The sequence below is a fragment of the Alligator mississippiensis genome, chromosome 2 (genome assembly GCF_030867095.1).
Source record: "Alligator mississippiensis isolate rAllMis1 chromosome 2, rAllMis1, whole genome shotgun sequence".
NCBI lineage: Eukaryota > Metazoa > Chordata > Crocodylia > Alligatoridae > Alligator > Alligator mississippiensis.
In genome coordinates, this window is record NC_081825.1 from 113,704,096 (window position 1) to 113,717,083 (window position 12,988).

Below are 12,988 nucleotides of genomic sequence, written 5' to 3' on the forward strand. Positions count from 1 at the left end.
AGAGCATCTATTCTATATGGCTACCCAGGGCTATATGGCTTCTGTAAACAGGGAAATTACTTGTAAGTGTACACAGTAGCTGGGCATAATCCAGGTGCTATTACTTGTGGGAAACTGCCAGCATGGCAAAGTATGGTGGTCAAGACTGATCTCTATACATATTCAATTTGGTAGAAGTTCTGTAATGGTTAGAACTGGTACTGATTTCATACAGTTTTTAAAAAAATTAAGTAGTTGGAGCAAATGATGTCAAGAGACAGGTTGCTCTGTCACCTTTTAGATAAAATTAAAAAAAACAGGTCCTGTATAATGGAAGAATCCTTCTATAGTAAGACTTCTCAAGTGCACCATCTTATATTAAACAAACCCAGTTTTGTCTCTTGACTTATTTAAATTATAATGTATGAATCGTGCAGTTTAACGTTTTATTTAATGCAGAATATTTTGGTCAAGATCTCCCAAACATAGTATGCAAGTGCAAAATAAACTGAAAAATTTTTTTTCTGAACTTTGTCAACTGACACTTCAAGTTTTTTAGTTACTTAATCTGTCAAGGGGGTTGGAGTGTTGTTGTAGCTGTGTTGGTCCAGGAAATATGATAGAAACAATGTGGGGGGGGGTGGTTATTGAACTAACTGTATAGTTGAGAGAGATGTTAGCAGGTACAGTCTCAGTTAAGCAGAAGCCATAGTATTATCTGGTATATAGCTTAGACTATCTGCTGCTTTCCCTGGACTGGGGTAGAGCATTTTGTGTCTGAAATCTCTCTCAACTAACAGTTGATATGCAGAGCAGTAGTTCTCCCTTCCCTTTTAAAATGGTTAAAATCATGTTTTATTAGTCTAATCCATGATAGCACATCTACATAACCAGGGCATCCATCTAACAGAGCTAGCTGCATAGTTAGATTCCTTCTGTCTAGATAGTTTAGCATAGGTCTTGAGTTGCTGCATATACATATGGTGCATCCTTTCTTTTACTTGCATTATCTAGAACAAAGATGATTAACTTTTTGGCCCCATGGGCCTGAGTTGTGCAGGGCCAGTCTGTAGGCTGGATCAGGTCATGCACCCTGCCTCTGCATGCCTGGATCAAGTCCCATACAGCCATGGCTGGCCGTATATGTCTGGCATTGGCCCCATGCTACCTCTACCCAACCCCATGCACCAAGAGCAGAGTCGATGCAACAGAAGTGGGCCCTGGGTTCCCAGATTGGGCCCCTCACCAACTGCCCCAGCCCTGAGCACCAGGATTGGGTGCTGCACTCCCAGATCAGGCCCCATACTGCCATTCTGGCCCTGCCCACCCATTCTAGCACACAGGGCCACACACTCTAACCTGCAGGGCTCCCTACAGCTCTGAAAATTTGGCAGCAGGCCACTGCCCCTTACCACCAGATTTTTGGATCTGTGTGAAGCCCTGAAGGTCAGATGACATTGGCCCTCCAGTCTAGACTCGAGTACCTATTTTTGTACTGCAGTGTGAGACGTGTAGTTCATTTATAATAGAAATTGTGAATTGAATAGATGACTACTTCTTTTATAAATAAGCACACAGATATGTTTTCAAACTGCTACAGCAAATTTCCCAGGCATAAGCCAGATAAATATTTCTGCAGTATTAGTCAGTTTAACTTGGATATTGCTTTTTCCAGATCAGAGACTAACTCTAAGATTTGAACAGTACCAAATAGAGAATCCCTTTGACAGCTACATCTGTGCAGATAGGTTACAGTAGTAATTTTTACACTGATGTCAGTGGCAAGCATAGTTGTAAAATAAGAGTTCACTAGTGGAATTTAGCTTAATTTTGGGGCAGCCACCCCGCTGTATAGTCCCATTTACTTCTGCTATTACTGTTTAGGGAACCGGTGAACACCTGAGGAAAGACTGACAGTATTTAATTGCACCGCAAAGCATTGGTTCTGAGTTGCAGCAGTGCAGAATGAGAAAGCCGATTAGTTTCTGCTCTGCTTCAGCTTAGCAAATGTCTAAGTGGTAGCATAGGCATTAAAATTGTGTGTTTGCAGATGTAAGAAGACAACAGCTCCTACTTTAGCTATCAAGTTGCAAAGGTGCTCATTTTACAAACAAAAGAGCTAAAAGGTTGTGAGTTTTGTTTGTATACTATGAAGCCATAACACCTAAAGAATTAGACTGTATATGCCCTGGAAATAGTTGGACTGTTTTTTTCAAGCCCTGTCATTAATATAAGCAAAAACAGTTATACATGGAGAATGAAGACTTAAGGCAACCTTACACTTTTTAACCTTAAAAAAACCAGTAGTTATTAAATTAGTTGATACCACCTATGGTTTCTCTTTTTGTGACGTGCGTATTCACCTTGCTCGTGGTGAGAAGGAGTGGGTTTCCTGCATTTAAATCATTCATCACTCCTCCTCATATATCTATTAAAACATACCAGCTGCTGACCCTTTGAAACATTCTCCTTTTGAAAGGGCTTCAAGTGTTAATGTGGCCACGTGTTAAAAAAGAATATAGGATTTGTGTGTCGTCTTGCAAGTCTTTAGAAAGCTTGGACTTCTGTTCTGTGATGTGACACTTCTTTATAGTTGTGCATGTCATAACATACCCGGGAGAATTCAGTGCTATCCTTTCAAATTGAAAGAGTTCATTGTGAGTATTTATTTAAAACTGAATGTTCAGGATGTGGTTTATATTATTAGTACAAATGGAGCAGAACTAGACTCCTTCAGTACATAAACTGTTACATCAACATTTTTTCAGTGGTGCACAGTAGTGTTAATGTGTGAACTGTTATTACAGAAAAGTGCTCTTGGAGGTAACAACGTGATGGAATCTCAGGAGTCAGACCAAAGGTAATCATGAATCCAGATTTTTTTAAAGTTGGTACAATGTTTTATAATAGTATTTAAATCAAACTTTACACTCTGAATGGTGTTATAGATGGCCATTTTCAGAACATAATTTATGGCTTCACAATTCAAAATTTAACAAACAAGAATAAGTTTTAGCCTAGATTTTTAGAGTGAACAAGTAGAGTAGAATCCACAAGTGTGTTGAAACCAGAAATGGTTTCTTGGCCACTGTGTTAATCATTTAAAAGATTAACCTGAATGAATAAGACTTTTGCTGGTAATTTGTAAGTGGAATGGATAAAAGAAGAGAATTTTCTCTTTGAAAGAATTATACAAAGCAGACCAGGAAAAAAGTTCTTGCAGTTAGTGGAAACAGAGAATGCTCATATGCACCAATTTTTGAACTGTTCATTAAAGTGGCTGACAAACTGTGAATAAGGAAAGTATTAAAAGCAATTACAACTTATTCACGGAGGTCAATCTTATGTTTAAACATTCTCTTTTGAGTTCTAAGTACTTTCCAGCTCTGCCATCAGTGTCCTGTGTGATGCTGGGCAAACTGTTTAATAGCCAGTGATCCCTTATTCTCCAGTGAGGGGCACAACAGCCAGCCACTCCCTCGCTTTATCTATCTTTTCCAGCAGCCACAAACATATTCTGTACTCACAGTGTCCTTTACAACTCAAATAATTAGAGTCTCCCAGTTTTGGCCAATCTGTTCAGCTCCAGGAGCTGTCCAGCACACTGCTCTGGCTTTGGTGGCTAAGCTGTAGTGGACTGGTCTCTTTCTGGCTTTCCTTATATATAACCTAAAGGAAATTCATCTACCTAGTGCTACCCAACATCTTAGCAGCTGGGGAAAACAAGAAGTTTGGGGTGGGACTCCATTATAATCCCATACTTCTTTACTGTAATGTAGGGAGGCTAATCATAGTGCAGGCAGGGATCGTAAAAGATTGTCTCACCCAACAGTGTAGGCATCCTGGATCCTAAGACATGTTCTGCTGCAAATTTTAAGTTGATTTTTTGGAGAATTGATCCCCTTTCTTTTCATACCACCTTTTTATGTATTAAAAGACTGTTGCCTTGACCTAATATTTTATGCTTTGTTTTGACATCTTCAGTCTTCTCTTTTTTACACTTAAATTAAGTTCTTTCAGACCTTCAACGTGGGTCATGTTTTCTAAACCTCCTATTATTCTTGTTGCTCTCTTCTGAATTGTCTCTAGTATGTCTACATTTTAAAGTCTGGTCTTCCAAATTTGAGAAGCTCTTTCAACCAAGGCCTCACCAGCATGAAGTAGAGAATAGTTGCCTCATCTGTCTTATATTACATTACAAACTCACATAAATGCATCCAAGGATGAGTTTCTCTTTTTGCAGCAGCATCACATCATGTTTGACTTCTGCTTTCTGATATGTAGGACTTTGCACTTCCTTTAACTGAATTTCATCTTGTTGATTTTAAGTCATTTCTCCAATTTATCAAGATTGTTTTCAGTCCCAATCTTGTACTCCAGAGTGCTTACAACCTTTCCCAACTTCTTGTTATTTGCAGATAGTAAGAACATGCGCTTTTAATATCCATAGTCTATGATGTAAAGGAGAACACTGAACAAGTGACCCACTTAAGTTGCCTTTCAAGTAGAGGTGCACCAATATTAGTCCATAGTATCACAGTGGTCACCAACCAGTCAGTCTTGATCAAATCGGTAGATCTCGGAGCCTCTTAGAGTCAATCTGAGGCTGGGTGGGAGGCTGAGCATGTGTGCGCACGCATGCACACACGCACCCCACCCAACAGGTCAGTCCGTGGAGGAGGGAAGGGGCAGAGGTCAGATCAAGGCCCCCACAATGAGGGACAGAGTGCTGCAGAGGCAGGAGCAGAGGTAAGTTGAGTGGGACCCTGGCCAGGTAGCTGGCGGGAGGATAGAGCCTGGGTGGCTCATCCAGGGACGTGGGGGGGTCTCCTGCCACTGCGCACCCCAGCAGAGGACCCGGGGGGTACATACCCCCCCATCTGTACACAGCAGAGGCAGCTGTGTTGCAGGCTAGGCATCTCGAGCCCCACTGCAGCCCACCCAGGAGTGGCCCAGTGCCATGTGCATCCAGCTGCTGCGCGGGCAGGGAACAATGCTCAGCCCAGTGGTGGGACATGTGACGTCGGGCTGCAGTGGGGCTTGGGGTGCAAAGCCCAGCCCGCAGTGGCAGCTGCCTCCACTGTGCACAGATGGGGAGGCACATGCTCCCCCGACAAATGCAGTGCGGGCAGCTGCAGCAGCTGTGAAAGGGAGGGAATGGAGCTGGAGCAGGGGCAGGTCCTGCACAGCTGCTTGTGGGATGTAGCCATGAGCAGCTTGTCTAGAGGTTGCAGGGAGGCAGGGCATGCACCCTAGGAGGGCACAGGGATCATGTGCCCCTGGATCAGCATGCTGGCTGGGCCAGCTGCTGCTGCAGGCTAGGGCTGGGGTGCACTGGGCAGCACTAGGAGCAGAGCTATGTGGGGGGCTGCAGACACCTGAAAATTTGCCATAGCTCCCCCTTCCCAGCACAGTGCTGCCTTCCCTTTCCCCCAGGGATCTGCCCCTGCCCCACTTCCTCCCTCACCTTGGGGGCCTTGATCTGCCCCCCACTTCCCTCTTCCACACTCCTTACCCCCTCTCCCCCCAGACGTACCAGCAGGAGGCTTCTCTCCAAGCTGCGGCACTGCATATCAAATCCACATCAGCTGATATACCTAGTTAATAGTTGGCCATCAGTATCAGCCAAAAAAGTTTCTATCTGTGCACCCCTATTTTCAAGTTTGATAGTAAATCATTGATAACATTTCTTTGACAACAGTATTCCACTAATTTTTGCACCCATGCAAAACATGTAAACTGTATTTCCTTGGTTTTGCTCCGTGAATATCTGATGGAAGAGTGCCAAAAGCTTTAATGAAGTCAAGGAATAATCACATGAACTGTTTTACCTTTATGCACTAGGCTACCTAACATTCTATACAAGTAAGAGAGATTTGTCTGATATGCTTGATTTTTGAGAAGCCTAATGCTGGATATTTTTACCACCTAATTGTGCTTTAGGTACTTACAAATGCATTGTGGGGTTGTTGGGTTTTGTTTGTTTGTTTTGTTTTTTTACTCCAGACTCTTTCCAGGGATTGAAGTTAGGCTGACTAGTATATCATTCCCTGGGTGCTCCTTTTTTAATAATATTTCTTGTCCAGTTACCTTGTAAACTCTTAAAGTATGTACCGTGTCTTACTGTTCAAATACTTCGTAAGTGGCACCATGATTGCCCCCATCCTCATTTATGGAAGAGCCCCTAGAACTTATTTTGCAATATTTTAAGCTGTATAAAGAGAAAAAGGGATAAAATAAATATTTAGGAAAAAAATAGAAATCTTTAGCGTTTAACATGTGGACAATGAGTCAGGTTTACAGATGACTTAAATATTAATGCAAACTAGTCAGGAAGCAAAATGTGAACAACTAATGATGGGCAGTAGAAAGATGTACATTAGGAAAAGCAGCTACAAGGAGAAAAAAGGTGTACCCTTCTGTTGTTTTATGTCCTTTTAATTGCCTTTCATGGGTTAATTCTTATCTCTATGAAAAAGGGAGACCTCAGGTTCTATGTTGAAGTTTAATATTTTGATGTGTATAATATTAATGCTTCACTGGCATCAATTTTGTATTTCAAGTATCCAGTTTTGATATGGCAGAAAGAGATTAAGAGTTTTGCAAGTGACTTTACTAATTTTAAGGCATAGTTATGAAGCTAATAAAAATTATTAATTTGATTTTGCTAACATTACGGTTTCACTAGGAAGCAAGAAGGAAAATGTGAACTGTGTGTTTTTTCTCAAGTATAATCAAGACATTCTGTAGGAATCATGTAATTATCAGAACACTGTGTCAGCATCCATAGTTGTGCATCTTACACAGTTTTCCACTTTTAGCTTGTCTCCTCTAGTTGCTGAACATGATAAACATCTGGAAGAAATGAGTGAACAGTTGCGATTCTATCAGGTACGAATCTTGCTCATATTTTAGATTGTATTTGTTAGAAAAGAGATAAGCAATCAGAAAATATCTAGCTGTGTGAACAGATTTGCATCTTGGACTTAATGCTGGCTTAATAATTGTAAAGGAAATACTTTCAGTTCTAGTAATGCAAGGAACTGCATCAATAAGAGCCGAGCTGTTAGTTAGCATCCTGCACAGCAAGACCCTAATGCTAGAAGGGAACAAAAAAAAAAGAAAAAGTTTGCCTAGTCAAACACCAAGGCTTGCCATTCTTTTTACATTATTATTATGAAAGTATAACAAACTGGCTTATCCAGGGGGCACAGGAGGAGGGGGAGAGGGAGGCAGAGGTGGCTCCCGCCACCACGCATGACTGGTCTGGCAGCTCCCACCACTGTTGTGGTCACTTATCCGGGGGGGGGGGGGTGCCCCCAGATCTGCGCCGGGCAGGCTGGTGCCAGGGTTGTTCCCCATGGAGCCTGGGCCACCCAGGCAGGGCATGGGATGGGTGGCAGTGCTGCCAGGAACGGGGGAGCTGAGGGGACTATGGCTAATTTCAGGGTGGCTGCAGCCCCCACTATAGCCCCCTTCCAGTGGCACTGCCCCCTGCCCAGCCCAGGCTCCTCTGGGAACTTCCCTAGCCCCAGTCATGCCCCAGATCTGCATGGGACAGTTCCCAGTGGAGCCTGGGCTGCAGCCACTCCAAAATTTGGGGTAGCCCTCCTCAGTTCCCCTGCTTCCAGCAGCGCCACTGCCTGCCCTGCACCCCTTCCAGCCCAGGCTCCGCCGGGAACAGCCCCAGCCCGCCCAGATCTGGGGGCACATGCTGCCCCCCCCCCCCCCCCATGTAAATGACAGCAGTAGTAGTAGGAGCTGTCCCCCAGACAAGCCCTGCTCCATTCCAGGCCCCCAGACAAGCTGAGGCTTTATCCTCCACCCCCCCACCCCGCCCCTGTGCTTGCCCCTGCCCCAGCTCTACTCCCTCCCTCACAGCAGGGCCTTGATCTGTGTCCCCCACCCCTTCCCTTCCCTGACTTACCAGCTGCAATCTGTGTCTTCACTGCCTACATGCTGCACTGCGGCAGCATTTCATCAGCCCAATTATGGGCCACCTAAGGCCGATAGAGATAATTTTCTTTACAATCTCTACCGATCCAATAATCGGACTGGTGTATCAGTGTGCCTCTAGTTACAGGTTCTTTTCCAAGGTGAAACGAGTATTAGTGGTGAAGGAGATTTGATGGGAACACAGATTAAATTAGCTTCTTAATTTCAGATATTGGTCAGAGATAGAGGCAACAGTGACTATTATTCAGCAATTACTTTTTAATTTCATATCCCAATATTCATCTTGAGGGAGGAAAGAAAAAAGTTCCTTCACCTTCCACTGTACTTCCTGGTGGTGGAGGGGCAGAAAGTCAGCAGCAGCATGCCCAAACTCTTCTAGATCTCCTCTTTGTACATCATATCTCCACCCACCACCCTCCCAATGACCCATTTAAATGGAAAATTGGTTATGCAAATGGATGGATATAAACCCGAGGGGAAATGTTGCTGAAGCATATCTGGTCTTTTTGTTGGCTCTCTCAGCCAGACAGTCTACACATGTTGACTCAGTTTGCCTAGTTCAGATAATTGTAGAAGTGGTCTGCTCTTCCTGATGCTTCAGTCCTTTAGGTAATAATTTATGACCAAATGAAAAATAATTAAAAAAAAAAAAAGTTCTCTTACTGCCTAGAGCTTCAAAAATTAAGAAACTTCTCTTAAAATTAGAAACATTATTCTTTTCTGTGCCTATTTAAGGCAGAAAGTTATATTGGATATGACTGTCATTAGTAAAAACTATGTAAAATTACAAAATTCAAATCTAAATGATAACTTTACTATTAGCGTTCATTCGCCTAAGATTTTGCAAACTGTATAAATATTTATTGTGCAGTTTTTTTCATAAACATGAATGGAATGATTTTAAACACATTTGAATACGATCTACAAATTATCTGGACTTAAGTTGCATCTTGTGAATTCTCATGCAAAATAAATACTACATTATTTGTCCACCATGCTGCATTGTCTATTTTTATTAATGCGAGTCAGAAATAATTGGTGCTAAGCTTTAGGAAGTTCAAGGAGTGTTTTATCAGTGTGCTTTCCAGTCTGTTACTTGACTGATTGGTAGCTCTGAGATTTACATATGAAAGCTCAGTCTCAAATTTTTTTCTGTCAGGTACAGATGGGCGAGATGAGACTGAAGCTTGAACAAGTCATCAAGGAAAATGAAAGGTAGATTAATCATTACTATTTTTTCCTGTTTCTGAGTCTAAAAAATAAATGTCTTCGTAGAGACCTGGAAATAAATTTCTGAACCTGTGTATTGTGGGTGCATAATATGAATTATGGCATCAAGGTTTTGAAATTTTAGCCAAGTGTACTTGTACCTGATTTTGTGTTTGCATTATTAAATGGGAGGCACAGTACTAAATTTCAATGCTGTAAAAGCTTAATTATTTTATACATTTTTATTTACATGTTTCTGTACCTATAAACATATCTAGTGAGTAGGAGAGGGTTTCTTCCTCCCCTCTCCTTCCCCCCCACCCAAGGGAGTGATAATGTGTAATGCACAAGAAAATATTTCCCATCAAGTAAATCATATTAAGGCCACAAAAATAAGTAATAAACTGCTTACACATTTGACACTTTCCAAAACATTCTACTGAAAAGATCATTTAGAGTAGAGTATCGATAAATCACCAGTTTTACGAAGTTTAGAAGTAAGTTCAATTGTTGGAATAATGCAAGATTTAGGAATACTTTTTTCCTGCAGCTTTTAAGTAAAAGCCATGCTTCCTCTCTTCTGCCCCACTTGTGAAAACGAAATTTTGAAACTTGGCAAGTAAAGAAGGTTTATTTTGGACTATATTATTACCAACTAAGTTTTATAAATAATTAATCGGGTGATGAAATTATAAACTGAATTAGCTTGGCACCTACAATTTTTGGGGAATCAAGTAAATCTCTGCACCCTTTTTAATGTTAGTGTCTGCTCTTACCACATGTTCCCTTGCATTGTGCACTAAAGGTGAAAATCATTTCTTACTTTATTTCGTTCCCCTCTCCAAGTTATTTTTGAAACGCATACCCACTTTCACAAAAAATCAGTCAAGCAGTTCTTGCAGTCTAGCAAAGAAGAAAGAATTGTGTTTTCTACTGTTAAATAGAATGCGAGATGTATAGATATAGCATTGAGCTGGTGCTTGGTGGTTAAAAGGACTTTTCCTCTGGCGCTGTATTTAGGAGTATGGATAAACATATATTTTAGCCACTTTAAAAAGCGAGTTGCTGCTTAGGAGCATGCCTTACGCATTATGTTGTATCTGTTACATCTGAATGATAATGTAGTGATGCAAGTTTAGACAATCTACCCAATTTGAACATGAGTGAAGTAAAGATGTGAAAGGTTAAATTTATAGTAGTAATGCATCACCAGTTAACGTTTTGCACGGGGCACTGTCCAGGAGAGAAGGGAAGTGGCGCAGTGCCTCACAAACCGGGGGCTGGCAGGGCAGGCAGAAGTGGGGGAAGGGCATGGGAGAGGGGCAGGGAACTAGTACCCATATAACAGGCTATTTAAAGTTTAAGTCCAACCTCAACTCATGTTGCCTGCTCCCTTCTTCCCAGTGAGCCAGTGGCTGCAGTGGGCTGAGAAAGCCCCTTGCCTGCTGCTGCTGTCCACAGCTTCACCTGGGATATGCTGTTTGGTGGGGTTTGCCACCACTGCTGCTGCCTGCCCCCATCCAAGGCCCCAGGGACCTGCTCCCAGCACCAGCTGTGTCCAAGCAGGTCTGTGTGCAGCCCCTGGCTCTCCATACGGCTCCAGGCAGGATCCCGTACTCCCCAGCAGCAGGTCAAGGCAGGCACCAGGGCTCTGACCACCCCCACCGAATCTGGATTAGACATGTGTTAACTGGTCAACTGTTTAACTAATATAATTAGAGGAAGCTAAACAATTTTTAAAACAATATTAATGTCCCCAGAGAGAAGCAAGGCTGGAGTTGGGGCAGTTTTGCTATTTTTGTGTGTCTATAGAATCATGTAAACCTAATGGTTGCATTATAACAGCATATGGTGTTATTAATTGTTGCACTCTACAATTTCCACACTTCTGTTTAAAAAAATATTGTTTTTTACCTCTTGACAGTCTTTGAAAGGCAAAAACAAAAAGAAATTTTCCTTGTTTCTTTCGGCACACCATTGTATTCTAGATAAATTTAGAGTTGGTGTGTAGTTTGATTTAAGGTGACATACTTTGTATTTCACTTCTGTCATACACCTATACCTTGTGTGCTTAAAGCAACAGTTCCTAGATTGTTTTTAGCTGTGACCCCACTTTTATTTGCAATCTTCACTTCTGCTGGGTTTGTGAAACCAGATCCTACCACGCAGTTCTGGAATGCTTACAAAGCCTTGTTCTTCTTTGGAAAGGGGAGGAAGGCAACAACAAGTTCACTGTCAGTCTTATATATTCCATTTAGTTTTAGTGGCAAACTTGCAAAATTCTTCTAGTCTTGCAGGACTCCAGTCTTTTTCCAATGAGTGGCAGTTGACATGCTTCATAGCAATTGCTTTGATCAGATTTAAGTACAGCTTTATTATTTATTCATAGATGTTAGGGTCAGAAGGGACCTCAATAGATCATCGAGTCCGACCCCCTGCATAAGCAGGAAAGAGTGCTGGGTCTAGATGACCCAAGCTAGATACTCATCTAACCTCCTCTTGAACACCCCCAGGGTAGGGGAGAGCACCACCTCCCTTGGGAGCCTGTTCCAGACCTTGGCCACTCGAACTGTGAAGAAGTTCTTCCTAATGTCTAATCTAAATCTGCTCTCTGCTAGCTTGTGGCCATTGTTTCTTGTAACCCCCGGGGGCACCTTGGTGAATAAATACTCACCAATTCCCTTTTGTGCCCCCGTGATGAACTTATAGGCAGCCACAAGGTCGCCTCTCAACCTTCTCTTGCAGAGGCTGAAAAGGTCCAGGTTCTCTAGTCTCTCCTCGTAAGGCTTGGTCTGCAGGCCCTTGACCATATGAGTTGCCCTTCTCTGGACCCTCTCCAGGTTATCCGCATCCTTCTTGAAGTGTGGCGCCCAGAATTGCACGCAGTACTCCAACTGCGGTCTGACCAGCGCCCTATAGAGGGGAAGTATCACCTCCCTGGACCTATTCGTCATGCATCTGCTGATGCACGATAAAGTGCCATTGGCTTTTCTGATGGCTTCGTCACACTGTCGGCTCATGTTCATCTTGAAGTCCACTAGGACTCCAAGATCCCTTTCCACCTCTGTGCCACCCAGCAGGTCATTCCCTAGGCTGTAGGTGTGCTGGACATTTTTCCTCCCTAGGTGCAGCTCTCTGCATTTCTCCTTGTTGAACTGCATCCTGTTGTTTTCCGCCCACTTGTCCAACCTATCCAGGTCTGCCTGCAGCTGTTCCCTGCCCTCCGGCGTGTCCACTTCTCCCCATAGCTTTGTGTCATCTGCAAACTTGGACAGAGTACATTTGACTCCCTCGTCCAAGTCACTGATGAAGACATTAAAGAGTATCAGTCCAAGGACCAAGTCCTGGGGGACCCCACTGCCCACACCCTTCCAGTGGAGACCGACCCATCCACCACGACTCTCTGGGTGCGACCCTCTAGCCAATTCGCCACCCACAGGACTGTGCAGTCATCCACATCACAGCCTCTTAGCTTGTTCACCAGTATGGGGTGGGATACCATATCGAAGGCCTTCCTGAAGTCTAAGTATACGACATCCACCCCTCCTCCTGTGTCCAGGCATTTCGTAACCTGGTCATAGAAAGAGACTAGATTGGTCAGGCACGATCTGCCCGCCACAAACCCGTGCTGGTTTCCCCTCAGCATAATTTGCCCTGCCGGGCTCTCACAAATGTGAGCCTTGATAATTTTTTCAAATACTTTACCAAGGACGGAGGCAAGACTGACTGGCCTATAGTTGCCCAGGTCCTTCCTCCCCTTCTTGAAAATGGGGACCACATTAGCCCTTTTCCAGTCCTCCGGGACTTGGCCCGTGCGCCACGAGCGTTCGAATATTCCCGCCAG

General features: G+C 43.2%; 1 protein-coding gene across 1 annotated transcript in view; it reads left to right on the forward strand.

Moving 5' to 3' along the window:
- SCLT1 (sodium channel and clathrin linker 1) overlaps nucleotides 1-12,988 on the forward strand; it is an 84,381-nt gene that overhangs the window by 3,341 nt on the left and 68,052 nt on the right. Inside the window, exons 2-4 of the mRNA XM_006258436.4 lie at nucleotides 2,787-2,839; nucleotides 6,801-6,870; nucleotides 9,095-9,150. Coding sequence (XP_006258498.1) covers nucleotides 2,814-2,839; nucleotides 6,801-6,870; nucleotides 9,095-9,150 — 152 coding nt within the window. The 5' untranslated portion in view covers nucleotides 2,787-2,813. The remainder of the gene's footprint in view (nucleotides 1-2,786; nucleotides 2,840-6,800; nucleotides 6,871-9,094; nucleotides 9,151-12,988) is intronic.